General features: G+C 38.0%; 1 protein-coding gene across 2 annotated transcripts in view; it reads right to left on the reverse strand.

Annotated features, from left to right (window-relative positions):
• The window catches only part of NTN4 (netrin 4), a 94,703-nt gene extending 89,620 nt beyond the window's left edge, over positions 1–5,083 (reverse strand). For both annotated transcript variants that reach the window (XM_019732201.2, XM_019732200.2), the window contains exons 1-2: positions 4,575–5,083; positions 1,268–1,797 (exon numbers count right to left, since the gene is read on the reverse strand). In XM_019732201.2, coding sequence (XP_019587760.2) covers positions 1,268–1,797; positions 4,575–4,629 — 585 coding nt within the window. In that variant the 5' untranslated portion in view covers positions 4,630–5,083. The remainder of the gene's footprint in view (positions 1–1,267; positions 1,798–4,574) is intronic.
• Positions 5,084–24,698: the final 19,615 nt, after the last annotated feature.

Consider the following 24,698-nt stretch of genomic DNA (forward strand, 5'->3'; position numbering starts at 1 on the left):
GCCTGACACATAGTAGGGGCTCAATAAATGCTTATTAAATACTATCATCTGGAAAGTCTGTGAACAGTAATATAAATGACCACCAGAAGAGTGCTTATCTTAGTCTCTGTAGCCATTGTACCTCGTGTGTTGGATGTATGCCTCACAACTAGTCTAGGCGTTCTCAGCCTTGGTACTAGTGACATTTTGGGCTAATAATTCTTTGTTGGGAATGGGAGGGGCGTTGACTTGTGTACCATAGGAGATGTAGCATCATCGTTGGTTCCCACCCAAGGGACACCAGGAGGGTCCCTCCCCCCAGCAAAATGTCTCCAGATATTGCCAGATGTCCCCTGGGAGGTGGGGTGGTGGCAAAATCACTGCTAGTTGAGAACCACCTATTTAGTCTGTGTCTTCGTGAAATGTACTAGAATTAAGAAGATTATACTCTGTCTTCTCTTTTTTTCCAAATCGATATTTCTTGATCTACATGTTGAAGATATTTTATTCTCTGAATCTGCTTTCACCCAATGTTCTCTGAATGTTCTCATATATCTGGAGGTACATCTAGGTACATCCATATAAGTTAAAAAGACTTGTTTCCCTCTTAGAGGAGGGAAAATATGAAACAAAGAGAAATTCTGCACAGAAATTGGACTAGTAGCTAAGGAGGCTGTTTTGTAGAATTAAATTGAGATGGTCCTGGGCCCAGGATAGACATAAGATCCTAAACTGGCGATGTGTCTATGAATACAGAAAGAGCTTTTGTATCTTAAAAGAAACTATCTTCATTTGTTTGCTATGCACTCTTGTAATCTTAACAACAACAACAAAATGCCACTGTTATACAAAGTATTCTTCTGACAAACAGATTGTTTTCTCCCTTGGCTTTATTTTTATTTACTTCCTATTTATGTTAACCGGTTCAGGAAGATACCAGCACGGGCTCCAGGAGCAGGCTGTCTCAGTAACTCCTGCCCCTTCAGAAGCACAGTAAGTAGTCCGGCTGGCAAAATCTTTAGCCTTTCAAACCTCTAAGGCAAAGTGATGATGTTGAAAAAATGAAAATCTTAGAATTCCAACTTAAACTGAGCCAGTGGGCCACCTGCTGGAAAATGACTACACGTCTATGTCTAAGGGTGAGAAATAATTTATGACAAATAAAGCTCATGAAAAATTCTAATTTCATTCATGTTGCTACAGGTAAACCTTCATGCTTTAAAAAAAATGTGGGCTGGTAACATTTTTCTACCTTACTTACAGTGTAGAGTTAAACGTGTACCCTTACCTCTCCTCCAGTGCACGGAAATGGATTGGAGTATCTAGAAGTGCAAATAGCTCCCTTCTTTACAACATCATCTTCTAGGCCAAAAGTAGCCGAGCAGTTAGTTGCAAAGTATTTGTAAGGCTTCCATGTCTTCCCAAAGTCCTGAGAGCGGTCCAGCACCATGGCTGCCGGCCTGGGGGACTTGAACACCATAATTAGATGAGTGAAGTAGAATTCAGCTTCCAGGTCTAACTGGATCTTTTCTCTGTGCACATCCTCAGCCGACTGCCACCACGTGCGAGGAAACCTGAAGGACGAGTCTGCCATGGCAGCTGGCAGGTGAGCCAGGTGAGGCTGGGCAGCATTGCATTTGTCACATTTGGGCTGCTGACAAGTCAGATCAGTGTTCTCACTATAGAAGCAGTACAGTTCCGTGGCATTCTGACCACAGGTGGTGTCTGCCCAGAGTTTTCTCCCTAAAGCCAAATTTCCCATCTGAGGGTTACAGGCTTTTTCACAGCGGGAACTCACTCCAGCTACTCCATTCAGTCCTAGGGAAGGGAAAGCATATGTTATTGAAGACAAGCCCATCTGGAAAGCTTCTCTGTCCATCTAGTCCCTCTTCAATAATCAAGTTATCCCCCAAAGAACTTGAGACTTTCAGTAAAGAGGAAATTCTACCAAATTTGAGCGTGAATACTGGTCTGCATTTACAGAGCAGTTGTGTCTGCAAATGTGTGAGTGTGTACATGTGTGTGCACATTTCATGTTCAGATGTAAAATGCACATGAAAGACGATAAAATCACTTCAGGTAAAGGGCAAGAGGAAGGAAAATGGAAACATTGGGGTAAAGATAATGGGCCTAAATCTTGTCAAGTACTTGGCTTTCTAAACATTCTCTATATTTGAAATATACTGACTTGTTTTTGACATCATAATATCAAAGAACAATGTTTTTAAGATCAGCCAACTTAAATCTTTCTAATATAATTTGAGTCCTTAGTATTATCTCACATATTTATAAGAATGTATTAAGGAGGAAATGTAGAATTTATCATATTTTTATCCAAAAATATGAAGGGACAGATTCCCTAGGGAAAGCAATATGAAGTATTTAATAAATATATGATGGGACCTCATTTAGGGAGGCAAAGCTAGAGGCCATTGGCGCTCAAATGCGCCATATATATTTTTAATATTAAGTAAATATAACTTCTAAACTGCTAAATGGCAGAAAAGCTTATTTGGCATGCTCTTCGTCTTCTGAGTGCTTCTACCTGTGATAGGTTATATAGTAGTTACCTTTGCTTAACAGGAGAATGTTTACAGTCTGGCTGCCACTAACAGCACCTTTAAACATTATCCGTGAACTAAAACACCTTCTTAAAGAAACATGCACTTCCAGCCAAACAAAGGTCCAACAGACTTCAATGTTTCAAAATTACTTACAATGATAAACGTTATCCACTTATTAACATCCTGACTACATATTCTAATCCTTTAATTTGGGCTTCTCATTTTAATTATGAATGCTTTAAGCAAAATCATCTATTTAAACGTTAACACAGACAGGGAAAGAAAGAAAAGTCAAACCCCAAATTCTGGCTAATTGAACATTTCTGCTTCTTAAGAGGGAGCACCTCTGAACTGTTATCACCATACTGTTGGAGAAGCCAAATGACAGCTTAGACTACAACAGAGACATTTCATTCACGGATGGTCACCAGTCCCACATTGCAACCAAGAGAAAGGGATTCCTGAGGCAGACTGTTAAAATGTCACGTGCAAGTGTGCATGATGACTCTGTATGCTACTGTTCCGATGAGCTGGAGCAGAGGTTGCTCGTGGCTGGGATCACCCAAACACACAATGTGCTATGACTCACCTGTAAAGCATTTCGGGGAAAATCATATACTGCCCGTACAAGTATTTTTGACTTGAAACACTTGGCTTGTGATATTTATTTACAACCTCTTGGTTGCTTGCATGTTTTTGCCATAACATGGTTTGAAAAGGGAAAGGTTTATTCAAGTTCACTTTGTGACTGGGGCCGCGCGTGTAAGTCCACGCGGGGTACATAAGCAGGAAGAGCTCAAGTAAAATCTTAGACCTTTAACGGTTCCTTGGGGGAAAGTACTGAATAATTTCAAATGCCCCGAAACTAATCAGAAGTCCAGAAAAGATGGGAGCCGGATGAATAATGGGTGGACAAAACACTTGGAGGTCACTAAAGAAGTGATCAGCCAAATGTATAGCAAGGATGCTGTTATGAGCCTGACTCGTTTGGGATGTAGATTCTAAAGCCTGGCTTTTACTGCCGGCCGGCGTCTCTGGGGGCAGAGTGATAGAAGCCGAAGAGAAGGGAGAAGTGATGCTTTCTATCTACCCGTCTGTTTCTCCAGCCCACACTCCCCTTTCTGGAGCGCGATGTGTTTGAGACACCGGATGACCGATGATTTCCTCACTTTCTTTCCCCCTCACACACTGGGCTGCACTTAACGCCCAACTGGAAGCCAGGTGATCCTCAAGAGGGAGGGAGAGGAACAGAAGGGGCTCCGGAATTTAGAAAGGGCGAGCTAAGAATGGTTGGCCAAGGGCAGCCCGAGAAAGCCGGAATGGGAGAGGGAGAGAGCGCGCAGCAGACGACGCCTCTGCTGGTAGTCCAGTTACCGGGACACGGAGCAGACCCGCCTCCGACCTCCTGCGGAGCCTCGGCCAGGGTACCAATTCCCCAGGGGCGGCCAGCCAGCTCTGGGCAACCCAAAGTGATCACCGCCGACCGTCCCAGACCCGGGTCTCACTGCGTTCCAGCCACTGACCCGGTGAGAGGGCACTCACCCCGCCCCAGGTGCCCCTACCTGGCTCCCTAGTACCAAGCACGAGGTCGTGGACGACGGCGATCGCTCTCAACGAGAGAGCGGCCCGGCCCACGCGCGCCCAGGGTCGCTGGGCCACCCCTCCCTGTTATTCCTCAGGCCATGAAGTGCCGGGGGATGGCGAGCTTGGTCCTTTGTTCCCTCACAAAGTGGAAAGGCAGTTTTTTACTAGTCCAAACCCAGAAAGAAACTAAGGTCGCGGTATCTCCGGCAGGGCGCACCCAGGATATCGGGTGATCCAAGGGCATGTGCATCGCAGTTGCAAAAAAATCAATAGTATTTTAAACTGCGAAGAGCGGGGAAAGGAGGCGGAACATGGCCACTCATTTCATCCTCGGGAGCTGAGCTCGGCGCTCCCAGCCCGCACTCCCCTGCACCCCCGAGTCCCGAGGTGGAGAACAGAAGGAGCGATGGAAGTAGGGGGTGGGGGCCCGGCAGAGTCACCACCCACCTGCGGCCACCGCGGAGCAGCCCCAGAGCAGCAGCAGCGGCGCGCAGCTCCCCATGGCCGGGAGGAGCCGGGAGGACCCGGGCCGGGCGGGTGCGGGAGGGAGCGGAGCCCTCTCGGTTGCGGAATGAAGCGCCAACAGTCCTTGGGAGGAACCGGGGCTCTTTATTTCTTCCTCCTCCTGGGGCGCCAAGCTCGGTCAGTGCGCGCCGGTGGCGGGGAGCCGCGGGCCGGGGCCGCGCCGGGAGGTGGGGTGACTCTCGCGCACCGGCCTGGAGGGGCCGGGGCACCTTTGGGGCGGCGGGAGCCCCGGGACCATAGCCGGCCTGGCGGCTCTGCCCCGCGGAGCGGTCCTGCGGGCTCCTCAGCCGCTAGCCCGGGGTTCGGCGCCCGCAGCAGCTGCTGAACTTTGCGAGACCTTTCACTTCCCGGCCGCCGCCGCCGCCGCCCGGGCGTCCTCCTCGGCTTTTACCACCTCCTCTGGCTGCTGCGTCTCGGTGCCGTCCTTTTCCATGGGCAGGTCCATGGGATGCATTTTTATTGCACCGACACCGCGGCGCTCCGGTGCCAGCCCTCCTCCCCTAGCACCTCCACCCCTTCCTCCAGCCCGCCCCTCACTCCCCGCGCTCGCTTGACAGCCGGGGCGGCGCAGCCCGCGCTGCAGGGTCGCCACCGCGGCCGGGGGAGAGAGAGCCCCTCGCCCCGCTGGCCGCCCCCGCTGCTTCGCTGCCAGCTGGTCCCGCCCGCCTCAGTCCCCGCGCACGCCCGTCACCGCGGCCCCCAGCTTCCCTCGTGCCCCTCCTGGCGCTCGCCCTGCATCTCCCTGCGTGACCCCCCTGGTGCCCTCCAGCACCCACAGGCCTCCTCTGGGAAGCAATCTACCACCTTCTCCCGGAACATTCCAGAGAGCAGTTGACTCCCTCTTGATCAGGTCAGGGCATGCCAAGGGGCTTAAAAAACCGCGAAACAGGCTAGCGCCTACTTCTCACATCCCCCAGCAAGACAAGCCCTCCCTCTCTCCCAGCACCCCGGCCGCCCCTTCTCCAGGAGTCTCACCACCTGGGGAAGGAAGCCCCCAACCCAGCCCGAGGTGACCGGTGTCCGAGAGCACTAATTGCTAAGTGGTGTTCGCTGCTTCTCTGCCGCCTTTGTGGGTGGGGGCGGACATTTCAGCTAAACAATCAATACTTTATCCCAGGTATATCCATTGTGACATAAAACGTATTCCCTATTTCAAACTCAAGGTACTGAAAGAAAGGGGTTTTAGGATTAGCTGGTGGGCAGTTGAAGAACATCGTAGTATAGAGACGGGGCGTGACAGAAAGCAGGTCCTCGGCCCTTGTGAGCACGCTCGCCCTGTAGAGTGTCTTGTGCTGTGAAACAATAATGCTGTGAAATAGTTACCGGGAAGAACTTAGTAGCAACCCCAAGTAGCTAATTGCGGGTAGAATGACTCAAGACTGCTGCTTATGGAAGGAGATTAAACAGCACTTGAGTCTGGAACTGTTTTGCAAGTTCTACGACAACATAATTCGATGTACACATCCAGGGAAATTTGCAAAAGTTAAGTAAAAAGCAATTTTTTATTGCAGTGTTCATTTTATGCCTTTGAATATTTTCCAGAAAATTGACTACTTTACAGATATCATTCAGTTGTGTGTGTTACTGATGAGAACAATTCAGAGCTTTAGGGCACATGTAGATATTATTTGTCATGACTCCGCTGGGGATATATAAGAAGTTTATATTTCACAGGAGAAACTGGGGTGAGGTCAGCATCATCCATTTGGGAGACATCAAAATTATTCTTCTAGTCAACAGTGGGAAGTGGCAAATGGTATGGGAATGCAATGTGTAGTAACACTTTAGAAAATAAAGCTTTTGGGTTTTCAAATATTAGCAGTATTAGGACTTTTTTCATAGCTTATAGATAATCTTCCCGATGGAGTCACTGAAACCAAACAACTCTCCAAATTATTCTTTTTACCAAATAAATGATAGGAAATCATTTTCTTACAGGTAAAGCAGTCTTTTATAATCTACACAAAACATTATTATGTTTTTCTTATATTCTTCATTATTCTTAGCTGAGAACACCTATTTGGTATATAGTAAATTTTCATTAAATATTTTTGACTGAGTTATATAAAACTATGGCTATGTACTAAGAAACAGGGATTAAGTAAAAAACAGTGAAATCAGAATGATTCTTCATATTCTAAACGAATCTGTCCCTTTACACCAATACTTTATATATGAAGCAGTTCAGGAGAGAAAAGTAATTAGCATTCCAATCAATTTCATTTGGTTGTATAGTCTAATTTAGTTCTAAATTCTAATTTAATTTAATTCTACTTTAGTTATAAATTCTATTTTCATTTTGAAGAAGCTATCTGGGAAAAATTGGCCTGCATAAGGAAATCTTACTCAGTGATACATGTATCATTGCCTATAATTGTTTTTGAAAATTTCAGTAATGGATTCAGAATTTATTTTTTAAAAATTTATGAATTAGTAGGAAGCTTAACAAACCTATGGATTTTCAACAACAAGTTTCCAGAAGCCACATAATTGACAAATTAAATCTAGAATATTCCTGAGAACTTGGAAGAAAGCTAAAAGGGCCTTTAAGAACTAAAATAGATAGAAAAAATTGACGTGCCAAAAACTTTATTCATGGGAAAGCTCTTAGGTCTTCACTTAAATTATTCATGCAATGTTAATAAGTTTGGTTATGCCATTTTCCTAGGCAACAGCATATTAGAATTAACAAATTAGAACGGAGCAGGATGTCGTTAAAACAAGGAATGAGCTGAGGCAACCTGGTAATAAGGAGGATGAGAGAACTATAATAAGTAGCCATAAGGACGAAAAAACCCACAGCAGTCTGAGGCCTTTTAGTGCAGAGGCAAAGCACCAAAAGGCTATGAAGCTGTCACTCTATTATAACTTAGTACAATATGTGAGGTTCCTAATGGATCATAGGATATTCAGCATCAGAAGAGACCTTAGGGATCATTGAGCCCAACTTCTCACCCTATCAGGAACCCTCTCCACAAAATCTCTGTCCAATGGTCATCCAGATTTTGTTCCAAAAATCTCAGTAAACAAAGCCTCAGAAGCAGCCCTTTGCATTTTGGGTACTGTTTTATTTAACTAGGACACCTCTCATCTTAAATTTCTACCTATGTTTACAGTTTAGTCGTCTGCAACTAAACAGAATAGATCCACTTTCTTTCCTTATAGGTATTTAAAGATTTTTATAAATTAAATTTATTGGGGTGACATTGGTTAATAACATTATATAAGTTGCACGTGTACAATTCTGTATCATCTGTATATTGCATTGTGTGTTCACCACCCAAAGTCTAGTCTCCCTCGGTCACCATATATTTGATCCTTTTTGCCCTTTTCATCCTTCCCCAACCTCCTTCCCCTCTGGTAACTACGCTTCTGTTTTCTCTGTCTATGAGTTTGTTTTGTTTGTTCATTTGTTATTTTTATTTGTTATAGCCCACATATGAGTGAAATCATGTGGTTCTTGTCCTTTTGCATCTGATTTATTTCATTTAGCATGATACTCTCAAGATCTATCCATGTTGTCACAAATGGCGGTATTTCATCCTTTCTTATGGTTGAATAGTATTCCATTGTATATACTATGTACCACATCTTCTTTATCCAACCAAAGGATACTTAAATTGTTTCCATGTCTTGGTTACTCTGTATAATGCTGTGGGTATTTGAAGATTTGAAGTCAAGTTTTGTTGCTCTTCTTAACTATGGTCTTCTCCAAGTGTTTGTTTAATCACCCATATGGTATGATTTCCAAACCTTTCACCATCTTAATCACCCCTTTCAGATATACTACAGTTTGTCAGTGTTGCTTTTATACTGTGCATCTAGAATTCAACTCCAGGTTTGTCTGGATCAGTGTAGAATAAAACAGAACTAGTAGTTCCCTTTACTTAGGTCTAGGACTTATATTTCTGTAGGCTAAAAATGCATTAGCAGCTTTGTGATGTTGGCTGATATTAGGCTTGAAGCAAACTAAAATTCCCTTTTCATATATTGATGTCTTGAAGAGTCATTAATAAAAGGTAAAATATATTTTGTTTAACCAGAGAAAGAGTTCCATTAAAATATGTTGCAGGTAGTAAGCATTCAATAAATATTAATTTAAAGAACAAAAGTTAACAAAGTTAAATCGTAAAATTTGAAAAGTGGTTAAAATTTTAAAAAGAAATTGTTAGTCCTGAATGGGATTAGTATTTGTTTTCTGAATAAAAATCACTTGTGTGGAAAACTTGACTCTTCAACAACACTGTATAAACATGGTATTCCTATATACTTCCAAGGGAAGGAAGGACTTTGAAATAGTGATTTTATTTTTAGTATACCTAGTATCTTTCTTCCATGGAACTATAAACATGATCCATTTATCCTCAAAGCATCCATGTGTGGGAAAGAACAGGAATATTTGCACTCATTTAAAGAGAAAGAAAGTGATATAAAGGGTGTAAGTGCCAAACTTACACTTACATTCAGTAAGTACACACAGGAGATAGAACATGGGTTTTCAGATTGTTTTAAAAAATCATTGCTATCCATCAGTTTTCTACAAATATGACCTTACCTCTCCTTGAACTAGAAGAGTATTGGGAGAAAATGAATTGTTTCCATTGACATAATCCTATGTTTAGTTTTCTACCCTGTCTATGTCCTTCAAATGCCATTTAAAAACATCATCTTGAGAATTTCCTTAAATTTTAATCTAAGCCTTCTGCCACTGGCACTGTTTCTTATTTCATGTGCTTCCTGGCTACAGCTGCTCATTCCTAGGAAGGGAGTGAGAGCTTTTGAAAATACATGTGCTCTTCCAAGAAGGTAAGCGGTACTTTTCTTTAAAAAAAAACAAAACTGCACGCATGCTCTCTCATGTTTAAATTAATTATATGGAGCCTAGAAAGTTCAAACAAACAAGAACATTTCTGTTGTTATTACAGAGATAGCTACTCTGGGCAGCACTGTATTGACACAAACTTTAAACACTTTCTCTTCTCCATAGCTCTTAGCTAAAACTTTCTATACATGGTGCTATTTCTGACATTGATGAAAAGATGCTTGGAGTCAAATTAGTACTTTCTTTTAAAATGTAGGGAAATAGAAAAAGAAACAATTGCCTATGGCCTGGTGAGGATGAAAGAATAGTAAACAGTATGGGTGATTCCTTTTATTTATATCTTGTACATTGTGGTGTAGTGGTTAGGGTCGTGGACTGTGAGGGCTGACTTCCCAGTTTTGAATCCTGGCTCTGCCACCTCATAGCTGTATGACTGTAGGCAAATTATTTAACCTCTCGGTGCAGCCATTTCCTTATCTAACACACAGGAATAATAATAGTACCTAATGTGAATATTAAATGAATAATATTTAGAAGTGGTAGGAAAGAGCAAGACACAAGAAACACTAAGTTGTGTTAAATACATAAAACAGTGAAATACAAATCCATCATGTACATACGATCTCTTTTGATCTGCCCTGGGATTTTTGTGTGTGCGTGATTTTTTCCCAATTTTTATTATTATTTTAAATTTTGTTTACTGATTTGTAGTTGACATACAATATTCATTTCAGGTGTACAACATAGTGATGAAATATTTATATACCTATGGAGTGATACTGTGTCCCCGAAAGTAAGACCTAGCCAGACAATCAGCTCTAATGCATCTTTTGGAGCAAAAATTAACATAAGACCTGGTATTATATTATATTATTATTATACTATATTATATTATATTTCATATTATACTCAGTCTTATATTATAGTAAAATAAGACCAGGTCTTATATTAATTTTTGCTCCATAAAACGCATTAGAGCTGATTATCCAGCTAGGTCTTATTTTCGGGGAAACACGGTAAGTCTTGTACCCTTCTGCCACCATACAAAGTTATTATTTTATTATTGACTATATTCTCTATGATGTACATTACATCCCCATCATTTATTTTATAACTGGAAGTTTGTACTTCTTAATCCCCTTCCCCTTTTTCCACCATCCCCCCACCCCATCCCCTTTGACATCCATCAGTTTTTTTCTCTGTATGAATCTATTTCTGTTTTGTTTTGTTTGTTCATTTGTTTTTTTTCAGATTCCACTTGTAAAGGCCTATAGTATTTGTCTTCCCTGGAATTTCATCTTCAATTATATATAGATATTTAATAGGCAGAAACTAAATCATTGTCCCGGCCTAATTGTACATGCTGCTGTACATCTATAAAAGGCATTACACAGGAGATGAAAGTATGAAACAACAAATCTTATCTAGCTAGAGGGAGAGGGGAATTGGCTCTGATGGAACAGCTATAATTTACCCGGCATGACGTTGAATACTTTATAATTCTAGCACCTCTTTAAGGTTAGGTTGTCAGCCTCTTGATGAGGAAAACGAAGCTCAGAGAATGTGAATAACTAAGCCAGGTTCACACAGCTAAGTAAACTAATAAGTCAGGATTTGAGCTCTGCTGTGTGTGTGACTTTAGGTGGAGAGTTCTTCCCAGTTCCTCTTTTGAGAGAGGTGGCATAGCAAGGCAATTAAGGAGGGGTTCAAAACTAGGCTGCCAATGTCCTTATCAATAAAAACACTCCTAGAATGTTTCCACCTTAATAATCACAGTTTAACCCATGTAAGCCATGGGTTTAACCACCACCCACCTTACTTATCTCCAAATCTCACTCATGAGCTTCAGGGCCGTATATCCAGTTGTCAACGGAGAGCTCCCCTTAGACACTTCAAATTCAACACATTCAAAACGAAACTCATTATCTTCCTTCCCTAACACGTTATTCCTGCTGTATCCTCTCTCCTGCGGAACGTCACAATTATCCATCTACTGGATTAGCACATAAACAGTCTGCAAACCTATGCAAAACCAAGTGTTCTGAGGAAAAAGAGTTCTGTTGTCAAATAACTCTAACATTAGGTTACACAAAGTGAAAGAGCACTTCTCAGAAGCTTTACTATGCTAAGTTCATTGCAAATCTCTGAGAAATGAACATATTATTATATGAGGTAGGATTGCATTCAGTTGTATGCACCCAACTCAGTAGCTTAACCAAATTGAGAGTGATTTTCTTCACGTGACAAGAAATCAGGAGGCGGATGGTCCAGTACAAGTGCAGCTGCTTAGTGAAGCCATCGATGACTTGTGTGGTTTTCTTCTTCTTGGTCACAAGATGCCTGCTTCACCTCCAGGACCTGTGTCCCCGTTCTAGGCAAGAGAAATGGAAAAAGAGAGACGGGAAGAAGCTATATGCCAGCTATGTCTGAAAAAGCTTTCCCAGCAGCCTCACCCACATGCTTATATCTAATTGTCCAGAACTGGGGTATGTGGCCTCTCCAGACCATGAGGAAGTCTGAGGAGGTGATTATTTTAACTGGGCACATCGCCACCCTTAACGAGTTCAGGCTTCAATTAGAAAGAAAAAGAGGTTAATGTCAAGTAGACCACTAACTACATGTGTCATCAAAAGTTAGCAGTTTCATCAATGTATTTGGCCCAAGCACTTATTAACATGTTCTGCAACTTCCCACCATTGACAGATGGAAGTCATTCTGCTTGGCTTGGTACCCAGACCTTTTATGATGTACCAGTTCCTGCCGCAGGCTTTCTAGCTCCATCCACAGTGAACTACCTGCCTCTGAGATGGACAGCAGTGCTTCCTGCCTCTCGCTTCTGCAGACTCTCCCCCTTTCCGTCCTCTTCTCTCTTCCTTCTGGCTAATTCTGGCAGATCCTCAGAAGTTTAGTTCAGACAGTAACTTCCATAACACCTTTCTTTCTTACTCTCTTCTCTACCAACAGGATTACTTCCCCTCTCTCCTCCTCTGGATTACTTCATTATCCTCAATTGTAGTTTTTTTTCTTCTATATTGAGTGGTGGGAAAAGAAGGAAACAAAATTATGTTTATGCTTTAAATATAACGATGGGAAACATGCATATAAAAAAGGCATGGGCTATATAAAAATATTAAAGATGATTGTTTCTCTAGCTTCTAAACTTTTAGCGATATCATAATTTTTATGATTACATTTTTATTTTAAAAATATAACAACTTAAGGCAGAATATGAAAAAGCAGTACCTGAAGAGTGACACATAAAGTGGAAATTAGTGCTAATTCGCTTCTCCATTTAGCTGGATAAGATTTGTTGCTTCATACTTTCAGCTTCTTGTAGTGCCTTTTGTAGATATACAGCAGCATTTAAAATGAAGCCAGGACAATGGTTTAGTTTCTGCCTATTACATATCTATGTATAACTATTAGCTTATACAGCTTCAGAGTATTAATACATTTTGAAAACCTGTAAATGAGTGGTAAAAGAAATTGGAAGGCCATGCCATGTAAGGTTGCAATAAAAATAAGTTCATTTATGTTCTGGCAAACTTCAAAATAACACCTCCAGTGTGTTCTAGCTTAAACCTTTTCTACTTATAAATGCTGTTTATTGACATAAATGTTTCTTATTAAACTTAAGGAATAAAAACCTTAAAGCCAAAGCTGATACAAAATTAATATGAAAAAATTCATTGCTCTGGTGAAATTTAAATTCTTTTTCATGCATGCAATTAGTCTCTTTAACATAACTATAGGAGGTTCCTTCATCATAAAGGAATAGTATATCATTTTCCCAGTTTCTTCACTCCTTCGGGAATGTTTGAAGGAATGCAAGTTTTATTACAAACAGAGAAGAAGGAATCTTCTTTTAAAATTATCAATTATTGTTAGAATACATGATATTCCTCATATGGACAGAACTCTTTTTTGGTTCCCAAAGCATATAGAACTGTATTAACATTTTTAAAGCAATACTAAAATTTATATTAAAAAGAATCCTGAAGCAGCAGGAGATTCTGTCTACTAATGTAGTGACCCTCTTGGAAATTTGCTCTGTGGAACTGTCATTTTCTGGCTTCCCACTCACCCAATAGGGGAAAAGAGGAGGTACAGATTGCTTTCTCTTACTCTGAAAAAAAAAAAAAAAATCAAAACCTGCAGACTTGAGGTAATAAGTAGCTAAAGCTAGGAGCTTTGAATTCATTTCTCATTCTCATTGGTGTGGTCCTGGGTATAGTACTTTTAAATACACCAAGAGAGTTAAATACACTATGGTTTCCTAGTATGTCTCCCCCCACTCCTCTTTTTGGTATATAAAAGGATATTTAATTGCCCCTTTATGGACTGAAAATATTCTGCCATCTTGAATATACGTATAATCCAGAGGTATAAGTAAATAGAGTCCTATATAGAAATAAAAATTCTCCTGTGCAAATCTGAATGAACCTGTTCTAATGTGCTTACTCATGACAGGCCATTCTTTTTCCTGTTACAGCCAATGATAATAGCTGGTGTTTATTGGGGACTTGGTGTGTGGCAGGGCCTGTGCTAAACGCTGGGCATACATTATCACCTTCTGTCCTCTTAGTCACCCTAGGGAGAAACCTTCTGTCATCATCCTTACTTTACAAATGAGAATGGAGACCCACATGGCAGAGCTGAGATTGTAACCCAAGCCACTGGTTTCCAAAGCGTATGAGCAAAACCACTATGTCCTCATTGGTCTTTGGGAAATAGAGAAAAGCCACAGGAAAGGCAAACCCATCACCCCAAGAAACCAGTTTTTATTTTGGTATGTTTCTTTCTGATCTTTATACAATATTTGTTTAATACTCTTTTTACTCATTATTATTAAGTTATTAGACATTCTCCCAAAATATCAATTTTCATGGCCATCAACTGTTCCAATGAGTGGATATGCCTTTTTCTACTTAATACCACATTTATTTGGACACTTAGGCTATTTTCAGATTTTTGCTATTATAAATAATACTTGTGTAGCTCTCTATGTGAATTAAATATTTTCTGAATATGGGATTATTTCTTCATGATCATTAAAATGGAAATACCAGATCAAAGGAAAAATAGATTTAAGGCTACATTACCAAATTTCTTTTACAGAAGGGCTGTAGCAATTTGTACAACTACCACTAATAAATGGTGCCTATTTTACTTTACCCTACCAGCACTGGATATTATACTTTAGGAATATAAATTTCTTAATTAAGTATGTGAAAAGCGATATTTTTTATTTGCATTTCTTTTATTGAATTGTATGTAAAATTGAACATTTTTTCTATGTTTGCTAATCCGTTTCATTTCACCCTTTTCACTAGTTTCCTAAGGTGGAAACTTAAGTTACTGATTTTCAGACCTTTCTTATTTTCTAACATATGCATTTAATGTTGTACATTTCCCTCTAAGCAGATTGATTTTGCTGTGGTCCACACATTTTGATTGTTATACTTTTATTTTTCTTTAATTCAAAATATTTTAAAATTTCTCTTGAGATTTCTTCTTTTGCCCATGGGTTACTTAGAGGTATCTTGTTTAATTTCCAGATATTTGGAAGTTTTTCCACTATCCTTCTGTCATTTATTTCTAGTTTAATTTATTGTGGTCTGAGAATGTACTTTGTGTGATTCCTATTCTTTTAAATTTGTTAAGGTGTGTTTTATGGCCCAGAATATGGTCTATCTTGGTGTATATTTCATGTGATTTTGAGGAAGATGTGGATTCTGTGGTTGTTGAATAGAGGATGCTGTAAATGTCAACTTGATCAAATTGATTGATCATTCAGGTCATCTATATCCTTACAGTTTTCACCCTTTTTAAATCATACGTTTAGCAATGCAATGAGTGAACAAGACAACAGAAGAGGAAAGTAAATAAAAATCTAAATTACACGTAAAGGTTTTATTGTAGGAAACAGATTTCCATACATACTTTCCATGAAGTTTTTAGTTTTTGTCTATTCCCTCTTTTTAACAATGAAGAGGATGTATGAGAGGAAAAGCTGGGTGAGAGGGTAAGCCAGAAACACAGAAGAAAATGTTGAAAGGAAACACCAATCACGTCACTAGTCTGAGATTTTTCCATGTTCTAATGATGGTTTCATGACCATTAAAAAAAACAAAAAACAAAAAACAAAGCTTATTGACCAAGGATTTTATCTTTATGTCTTCTTGAGAATTCATAACTTTTAATAAAAAAGCAATATTATAACTCTTAAAAAGAGCATCTATAATCTTGTGTTTTGAACTGACCCTTTTTTCACTGTAAAATACCACAAACTCACAGTTATAGGCTTGGAAAGGTAACTGTAGTACAGAAAGTTTGGCTGATTACACAAGGTTATAGTTTTAAGAGCTGCTTCAAAAGCAATCAGACTATTTGGAAAACCTCTTTTTTATATAACAAATGTGTTCTTCCTTTAAAATGTAAACACTGAGCCAATCTTAGAAGCAAACATTGACTGCATACTTATATCAAGTCAATTGTTGTATCTTAGTTATAACAATGCAAAAACGTGAAGCATAGGTTTACTTTTTAACTCCAACACTGTCCAAAGATCATTTATTGGCCTCTAAAGGAACAGGTGGCATGTCTGTTATAGTTTAACAAGTGGCCTTTGGGTGAGGTATAGTCATTCAGATACCTCAGGATGCTTTCAATGCTCTCATGTGTGGCAGGGCACACTTGCTAAAACATTCTCCTCTCTAGATCTGGAAACATAGCGTCTGTGTCTTAGGCACTTGGGCAGGTATTCCAGACTTCCCTTCTGAGTCATAGATGAAAAATGCCATGTTGCAACTGAGACAGCAATTCCTTTGTCAAGAAATCGCATTCTTAATTTCCTTATGTTGACATAAATATTCCAGTTCTTGGTAAATAAAATAGCTTTTTTATTTGCAGTATATTTGAACATTCATCTTTTTGATAACAGAATTAACAGGTATTTTTTTCCTATCAGAGGTACCGTTAATTATACTAGACTCCCCAAATACCAGCAACTCAATTCTATTCCCACATCTGTTGGGTTGGGTGAATTGGAATTGTATTACATTTATCATTGATTTTAGGAGTATTTATATCTTTAGGAAACTGAGATTACATTTTAATGAACGTGGTATAACTTTCCATGTATTTAGGTCCTCTTTAACACATTTAAATAAAGTTTTATAATTTTCTTCGTAAAAATCTCATCAATATTTTATTAGACTTATTCCTAGACACTATTTTTGGTTGTTTTTATAAATGATTTCTTTTAAAAAAACAATATTTTAAAAATCTTTATTGTTAGGTATATTGGAATGTAATTGATTTATTTTATACATTGATCTTATATATAGCAACCTTACTAAATTCTTAGTTTCAATAATATAGTTTTTTTTATTTTCCTGAATAAACAACCATATCATATGCATATACATACAGTTTGTTTTTTCTTTTCTAATCCTTATAGCTTTTATTTGTTTTTCACTGTTAATTACACTGGCTAGAACATTTTGTACATTTTGAATAGTCACAATATTGGAAGACTGGTGATTTTCCTTATTATTTTATAAAGTAAGCAATGTATTTAAAAAGATTTTTTTATCCAGCACTAAGTGTTTTATGCGGATAGAATTCAAGCTATCTAATGTGAACTATTGCTAGAGTTATAGCCTATCATTAATCATTTCCCATATCTTTACCTTTTCTACACTTTATACACTTTCTAAGTTCATGTTTTAAAATTCATTTTTTCTCATTTCCAGTGGTATATTTTTGTGAAAATGAATATTGATTGTGAAATCAATTCCTTACTGAGAAATTATCTTTCTTCATTCAAATTACTTCTTAATCTCATGGCTTCCAGGAAAAACTTAATTACAAATGAAATTACTTTCAAAGACAATGAGATGACTATGGGTCCACCTAACAGTTCAGTGAAGTTTTCTTTAAATGTTTCTAGTATTTCAAACACGCAGGTTGCTTTGTTGCACAACATCAGAGGTACCATACATATCATTGTCTCTGTGAACACTACACCCTGGAATTGTGCAGTGCACAATTTGCTTGCCTACATATTTCACTTTTCTGTGTAATTAGGAATTTTGGGTCTCTCTCAAGCAAGTAGTAATAATCTGCAAATGTCTGACTCCAAAAACAAACCTACACATGTTTCAAAAAGACTCTTTGGCTGCAAGCAGAGAAATATTACCATGTTTCCCCGAAAAGAAGACCTAGCCGGACAATCAGCTCTAATGCATCTTTTGGAGCAAAAATTAATATAAGACCTGGTATTGCATTGTATTATATTATATTATATTATATTATATTATATTATATTATACCCGGTCTTATAGTAACCGGGTCTTAAATTAATTTTTGCTCCAAAAGACGCATTAGAGCTGATTGTCTGGCTAGGTCTTATTTTCGGGGAAACACGGTATGTCTGAGAGACATGTTACTATAATATAGCTTTAGTAGGGTAATCTTCTTCTACCCCAAATCAGTATTGCTTCAATGTTTTTTACTGTAGTATTATGTGATTAAGTGAATCGTCACTTCTGCTTATATAAACACAATTAGAATGAGGTTAAAAATGTGAAGAGTGGGGAGGAATTCCTGGGGAAAAGAATCAACATAAAACTAATATAGTTATAAATCTCACAGTCATAATAATAATATTTGTAATGAGATAATGATAATAGTAAGGTGGTAATGATAATAATGAATCCTAGTTGTTTGGCTTAGTTCCAAATTTAAGCTGCATTGTAGCTTAGTTTTTGTCATAAAAATATTCTTTAAAAGAGAGAGAGACAGGATTACATAGCATAGCTGCTTCTTTCTCACCAAGGGAAGTCAGTGTTGATGAATGCCAAACATATAGTGACACCAGATTTTCAACTGTAACTTTTTGAACTGTCATCTCATGTTCAAGCAAGGTCAAAGTATATTTTATCTGAGTGAAATCATAAAGTTCTCTTTAGAAAGGCAGGTCTTTAGTTATTGAATAAAAAGGGCATTATATATATTCATTATATGTATTCATTACATATATTTGTGGAACTATTTTGCTCAGTATTCGTTCAGTATTGAATAGCACAGGTCTAGACCTCACAAGTGGTAATACCACAAAGGAAGTAACATGTGCTAGGTGCAAAGTAAGCACATGCAACTAGGTTGCGCTATTGGAAAAAAGCACTGGATGGAGCCAAAAGAGGAGTGAAAATCAATCATGACCTTGATAGAAAAGGATCAAGTTTAAATGCTCTGACCTATTTGCAAATGATGATACTAGCATAGTTATAAGAAAAAGTTATGAATTGTCACGAGTTGGAAAGCAACTTAAAAAGCAAAGGTAGTCTATACGGCAACGTATAAGGCATATTAGACTTGATGGTACTGAAAGGTGGCCGGGGACTATAGCTGTGATTAATTTATCTTTATATCACCAGTGCCGGGTGCAGAATAAATTCTCAATAAATATTTGTTGAAAATGGAGGAAGAATGATCAATTAAATAGCTGTGCAACCTAGTTAAAAATATCCCAATTCACCAACGTCATATGTGGTTAAAGAAAATCTGTTTCTGAGTTGTTTTTGTGGGTGTGGTTCCCAGGCAGCATGGGTGACGCATCAGGAAAGATGGCAAACAGACTGAGAACAAGTGCTGTAAAAAGTGATCTCACTATAACAGCATGGGTGGGCCTGGTAGGTCAGTTCTCTTTACAAGCACATTCATTCTAGAAAGTTCTAAGACGAATAAGAAGAAGCTGACAGAAATTGAACAGATTTCTTCATTACACAAATAGAAAACATCAAATAGGTAATGGAAAATGTTAATTGAGGACAGGAAGAAACATTTTTACTTTTATTACAACCTCTTGTCTCTTTCATTCCCTTTCACAGACTTAGTTCTCGCCTCCCTTCTCCCTCACCCCCTTCCAACCGTACCCAGTCAAGGCAGGGATGTTTCCCTATAATCAATTCAAGAGACTATCTTTGGAGATTAAGTAACTTGCCCAAAATCACCAGAAAAGAGACAGCCAGGATTTGAAAAATTGGAATCTAGAGCTGTTGGCTATTACCATTCTACTAAATTAGATTATGCTGGATTATGCTGTAGTTGCATGGCAGGTAGAAAGCAATCTGCCTTCAAGTCCCCGCCTCCCCCATTCCATCATTAAGCAGCAATTATCTTTCAACTCTATCAAAGATCCTGACCTTTCTTACCAGAAAAAGCCACCCAAAAGTTTCTAAATTACCCATCCATATAAAACAATAACAACAAAAAAACCACCAAAGACCCATAAATCTCCAGGAATAAAGAATAAAGGTGAGAGAGGACATGGTGAGCATGTTACCTCCCAATTAACTTAATTCATATTATGGGAATAATAACACGTATCTTATAGGTTTTGATATGATTAAATAAGTTAATTAAAGCACTTAGAATAATTCTTGGCACATAACATTTAATAAAACTTAAAATATAATAAAAAAGTATTATATTTCTTTTTCCTTTCAAGTGCTGTGGAAATTTTTTTCTTTTTCCTAATTAGCTTAAAGAAAATTTCAATATCACTATATGTCTTTATATTCTGTAGTCCAAGAATGTGATTTCTAGCATGTCGTAATATTTCCAAAAACTCTATACAACTTATTTGGGTATTTCTTGTAGTGAAATACAACATACCATAACTTACTGTTCATATTTTAACAAAAGTAAATTAAAAGATTATTGATCATGCTACAAATGCAGAGGTGAAATGGTTATGAGCCCAGACTCTGGCATTCTAACTCTAGTTTAGAATCCCAGATCTTCTACTCACTAACAGAGTGAATTTGGGCAAATTGTCTATCCTCTGTATGCCTCAGTTTCCTCATCTGTAAATTGGGATAGTAGTAGTAGTATCTACTTCATAGATATGTTATGAGGATGAAATGAGTCATTATATGTAAAGTTCTAAGAATAGTGTCTTGTACATAGTATGCACTTATATGAATTATTATTTCTTTTATACTTTTTCTATACAGCTGAAAATATATCTTGCCAATTAATTTAAAAAACGTATCAGTAAAATGTTCATAAGGAATGTCCCCACTCATAAAGGCTGAAATATATTTAATATGTGGTTGAAATTCAAGCCTTTCTAACTATATGCCTAATTTTAGTATATTGTAATTCTTGCTTTAACTCTATTTTAATCCTCAGATACTTAGTTGACTTTATTGTCTCAGCCTGTTATTTTTCCCAAAACCCATGCATAGGTTTAAATTACAATGTTTATGTAATTTTAGAGCAAATTCCCTGAAAAAGCAAACTGTTAGAATATAGTAAATGTGATAAATACTTACAATTTTTATCTTTTTATACAAACACTGCTAAACATCATAAATCTTAAGGCTCAAAGATTAAACAAAATACATGTACATATTTTTCATCTTTATGCTTTTGTTTATGACATATTGAAATTAACAACAGGCTCAAATCAAGCAGAGAAATATGCTAGTGACTCATCACATTTTAATGCTGCTTAATTTTTCAACTTCCTGTGTGCATTAGCTAAGAGATACCACAATTTAAAAAATAATGACTAAAACCTTTACTATTTCCTGTTCAATTTCCTTCTAAAGGAATGTATTGATTTTTAAATATTACTCAGACATTCTTTATGTAATGAAAAGCAGGGAATTTGAATTCTCTTAACAAGCATATCTTCTATAGCTAAGAATTTCGGATGAAGGAACAAGTGAATAAAATAAAATTATTTTCATACGTTTAGAAAGGATGGGTCTATGTACATGGAGAATTGAAAATTCAATCAAATATTGTCTGTGTCACATTGATAGAATACTATTTTGTGAACCTTACAATTTTATTCCAACATCAGGCATCAGTTACATACCTGCACACCAGGTGGGTGTAAGTGGCATTAGGGCAGCCCAATTGTGATAACCTCCCCTTGGGAAATAAGATGAATGAAGTGCCATTTAGGTCACTCCTTGGAAAATGTCAGAAGCATAATACAAAAAAGAACTAAAACTACAAAGTCATTAAAATTTACTTATAAAGAAGTCAAAGGGATCAGCTTTCTTATTTATAATTATGAAAAACATTGCATTCACATTACTAAGGGTGTAGATAAGATTTTATTTAACTACAGCTAAGTCCTCTCAGCAAAGTGAACATTTTCTAATGTTATATAAAAAATTTTAAAACTCTACTTATTTAAAATCAATCGACTATCCAAAAATTTGTGTCTTCCTCTTTCCATTTCATGATTTATAAGGAATTAGCTTTAGCACTCTTTTTAGAGCATAAGTTGAAAAGGCATTTTAATTTCTACCTCAGAGTAATTTTAAAACCACATCAATTATTTTTCATGTGCAGCTGTTTTTTATCCACAAATTATTGCTTTAGGCATTTTTACTTCACCACACGTTTCAAGAGAAGGAATGAAGCGGAACCAGCTAATCTACAAATATTTCACTAACAGTAGATCAGACTAAAAAAAAAAAAATTTGACAGGGGGTAGTTATGAACCAAAACTTCTTTAGAAATAAGAACTTCTCATTAATAGTCTAAACATTGAATATATAATCTACTTTACTTGCATTTAATTATCACTAAAGAGTTGATTCCCCATTTACTTTCCCTCCTACCACTTACTCATTCATTAAGTATTTACTTATGTGCTAGGAAACATAAGTGAAGCATAAGACTGTTCTCAAGAGACTTACAGTGTGATTAGGATTACAATAATTGCACATAAGACAATAAGAGAAGAATATAAAGCAATAAAACACCAAAAGAGACTGGATGCCAAGAAGGAGGAAGAGGAGGAGAGGAAGAAAGCTGCGTGGAGATGATGATAAGATTTGGATAACTTAAAGAGGATAAGGGAAGACACCCTCCAAAGCCATACGCGAAGGTTTCAAGTTGACTAAGGAATGTTTGGGATACACTGGATAGGCTTGTTCTACAGGCGCAGGGTACCCAGAGGCGAGTAGAATAATAGAATGCAGCACTGGAGGGAGCTTAGAGGTCATCTTTCTGAGTGTGCAAACATCTCTTTTATAGCATCTCTGGATGACAGCTATTTAACATCTACTATGATATGTTTCTTGTTTGTTTGTTTAGCAAAACACTATGCTCTGTATACTGTTCTAAAGACTTTACAGATACAAGTCAGGTGGTCTCCTAACAACCCTATGACAGAGGCATGGTCATCCTCCCCACTTTACAGATGAGGAAATGAGGCGAGGAGAGGATAAGTGTTTTGCCTCAGGCCATGGAACTGGTGAGTGGCCGATCCAGGATCCTCATGCAGACAGTCTGGCTGCAAAGTCCATGCTCTGACCAAGTGTTCACCCTTTCTCAGAGTAGGTGGCCCTTCTTAGAGTAGTTGGCCAGATCAAATGATGAGACATGAGGTCGAAAAGCTCCTAAAATTTCCCCTACATTTCAGCATTATTTGTGATGTAGATTTGCCTCATAAAAATTCATATTTCAAGCAAAGAACATGGTGGAACTCTGAGGATTTGAGTATAAGTGAGTTAAAATAGTCACCAAGTATAGTTACCTAGTACTTGTTTAACACTAAAACCAGTGACATCAATTGCATTTTTAAAATTCTCTTAAAGTGAATCCAACTTGACAAACTTAGTGATACTGCATGTAAAAATAGATGTAGTTGATCTATTCACTTGTGAAAGTCTTTAAACAAACTAATGGCTCAGGATACTACAAAATATTAAAGTGTACTAAATACTAAAGATCATGGGATCACTTCAGAGGTGGAATTTTCTCATGAATTGGGAGAATGTTTATAATTAAAAATTCTTCTTGGTAATCATTCAAAATCACAATGCTACTTGGGGAGTAGAGACTGCAAGAACTGAAATAGGCTTCTTATCCCAAAGCCAGAGTCACATAATCCGAAATACTGGATTTATTCCCTCATTCATTCAGTCAGTATTGACAGTTCCCTCTAGGTGGCAGGCACTGTTTCAGTCCCTGGGGATTCCAGGGGTTATAAAACAGACAGGTTCCGACTCTCATAACACTTAACATTCTTTGGGGATGAGGGGTGCAGGTGGGGTATAATCAGAAGAAGTTTAACATTATTTTCTGTTTTGCCAAAATTATACCATATTGGATTCCCATTTGCCCCCAATTACTTCTATTGTGTTACTAAGAAGGAGAGAAGACTGCAAGACCTTGAAATGTGGTTACAACTCAATAAAAAGAAGATATAATTTGAGCTAGAAAGAAAGTCTGTTTTTCCAAGGAGGAGCAGAAGGAGGTGGAGCCAGCTTTCAGGAACACCCGGGTCCAATGCTAACACTCCCAGCAGTCGTCACCCAACTTCTCCCCAAGCTGAGAAATTCTACACCTTAAAAAAAAAGGCTAATAATTTTTTTAAATGTCAAGAATTAAGGTAAAATAAACACTTAAATTCAGCACATGGTGTTAGCATATAAAAACAAAATACTTTATTACAGAACCATAAATTGACAGAATAATCAAATGTTGTTGCAAGATCTTGGCTATGGAAATAGGAATCTATTGATTAAGCCTGCCATGACTCATATAGGATGGTTTCCTCCAAGGAAAAAGTTGGTCATTCAATTAAGCACTTATGACAATAGTTTATAATAAAGAGAAGTCAGATATTTCTAAGTTTTAAGGCCAAAGAGAAATAGTTAAAATCAATCACTGAAAATTTACAGATTTCATCGGGTAAATGGTTCAATATTTAGTTGTGAAAAAACTTTTTTCTCCATAGAGTTAAAATGCTTACACTGATCATTTTGTTTAAGAAAACATCCTAGGGATAATTGTCAATTACAAAGAAGGATCAGTACTCTGGCTCTTTGCTTTAAGCAAACGTAATTTTAATTGCCCCAATAAAACAGCTGTATGGAGTCCTTTATATCTCTGATAAAGGCCTTATGTTCTTCTATAACTTTTAGAAAGGGTTGTTTTGGTGGTGAGATAATTAGAACCCAATATAGATTCTCTTCTTTTACAGCAGGTTCCATTTTTCACATGTAATTTCACAGTGGGTGCTATGACTGACTAGGTCTACACAGTCACTGCACCAAATCAGGACTCTAAAATACACTTGGTTTATTTTACCATGGCCTAGCACACTTATAGTAGAGTGGCAGAGTATGAGAAAAATAAATTCTCATATCATTTGGTATCATTCTCATAGTATTAACATAGTC

This window comes from Rhinolophus sinicus, linkage group LG02 (genome assembly GCF_036562045.2).
Source record: "Rhinolophus sinicus isolate RSC01 linkage group LG02, ASM3656204v1, whole genome shotgun sequence".
In the NCBI taxonomy this organism is placed as follows: domain Eukaryota; kingdom Metazoa; phylum Chordata; class Mammalia; order Chiroptera; family Rhinolophidae; genus Rhinolophus; species Rhinolophus sinicus.